At 67.5% G+C, this 1,306-nt stretch overlaps 1 protein-coding gene across 1 annotated transcript in view; it reads left to right on the top strand.

The window, feature by feature from the left end:
• The window catches only part of SURF2 (surfeit 2), a gene marked incomplete at its 5' end in the record, with an annotated part of 3,753 nt that extends 2,692 nt beyond the window's left edge, over nt 1-1,061 (top strand). Inside the window, 2 exons of the mRNA XM_015594138.2 lie at nt 358-543; nt 697-1,061. Of these exons, the coding sequence (XP_015449624.1) occupies nt 358-543; nt 697-1,046 (536 nt within the window). The remainder of the gene's footprint in view (nt 1-357; nt 544-696) is intronic.
• Between the last annotated feature and the right edge of the window lie 245 nt (nt 1,062-1,306).

Genomic DNA, 1,306 nt, shown 5'->3' with positions numbered 1-1,306 from the left:
TCCTGCTCCTCTCTCCCCGGCCAAAGGTCAGCAAAGGCCAGGTGCCACCCTCCCCTGCCTGAGATGGGGCCTCAGTCTCCTGGTGACAGGCTGGCATGGCTTCCAGGCCAAGCTGCGCTTGAGCCCCGTGCCTGCTCGGTGCCCTGGCAGCCGCTGCTTCCTGGAGCTGGGCTGGGGCTGGAGGCAAGTGCTCAGGCCAGTGGGCCTGCCCCTGGCTGCCCCTCGCCGCACGCCCACCCCCTGGCCTCCCTCTTGTCCTGGTAGGAACTGAGCTGGTGGCACTGGTCTGTACTCGGGGGGGGTGGCGCATGGGGCCGGGAGGCAGGGGTGACACAGAACAGCTGGCCTGTTCCCCAGACGAGGAGTGTCAGAAGCAGGGTGTGGAGTTCGTGCCCACCTGCCTCCTGCACAAGCAGAGGAGGGCAGACCAGGTGGATGGTGACGGGCCACCTCACCCGAGGGCAGCCTTCTGGGAACCCGAGTCCAGCGATGGTGACGCCGCAGTCCTGAGCGACAGTGACAGCATGACAGACCTGTACCCAGGTAAGTGGGAATGCGCCCCCCTCCCAGTCCTGTTGGCACAGCTGTCCTGTCCGTCCGCAGCAAATGGGTCTGGCCTGTCCCTCCCGCTCAGCCCCGAGCCCCACACAGGCGGTCAGTGTAACGGGACACGGCCCGGCCTTCTGTTCCTTCCAGCTGAGCTGACCGCCAGAACGGACCTGGGAGGGGCTGAGCACAGGGACAGCACCAACGACCCGCTGACAGAGGAGGACGGGAAACCAAGGCGTGACCGAGAACAGGGCTCTGGGGACAAGGAGAGCGAAGGGGAGCGGGAGCCGGCCCTCAAGCGCGGCAAGGTGAGCGGGGCCGCCGAGGCCGCTTGCCTGGAAGCGGCTTCTTTCGTTTCGGTTTTCAGGCGTCAGAAGGAGCTCTTTCCGCAGATAGGCCCGGGGCCGGGGCTACTCCGTGGGGGTGGGGGCTGCTTCCCCGTCCGCAGGGAACTGGGCCCCACGGACCAGGTTCAAGACCCCCGGCCTCGGGGATGACAGCCAGGCAGAGGCCCAGCTCTCTGGAGGGCGGGGCGGGGTGGGGCGGGGCCGGATGCCACCTCCGCCTTCTGCGGGGCGGGGCCAGGCGGTTCATCCCCTTGGCTTTGGGAATTCCGAGTGCTGCCCGTCAGGAGCCTGTGGCAGCAGCACCGAAGCTGGGGGGCGGGGAGGCCTACCCGGCGCTGTGCCCTGGAGCTGATCAGGACTCTGTTCCCGAACAGAAGAAGGTGGGCTCATCACAGACGAATTTCAGGTGT

This window comes from Pteropus alecto, unplaced genomic scaffold, assembly GCF_000325575.1.
Source record: "Pteropus alecto unplaced genomic scaffold, ASM32557v1 scaffold67, whole genome shotgun sequence".
NCBI lineage: Eukaryota > Metazoa > Chordata > Mammalia > Chiroptera > Pteropodidae > Pteropus > Pteropus alecto.
The sequence above is the reverse complement of the archived record's forward strand: the minus strand, read 5'-3'. Positions and strand labels throughout refer to the sequence as shown.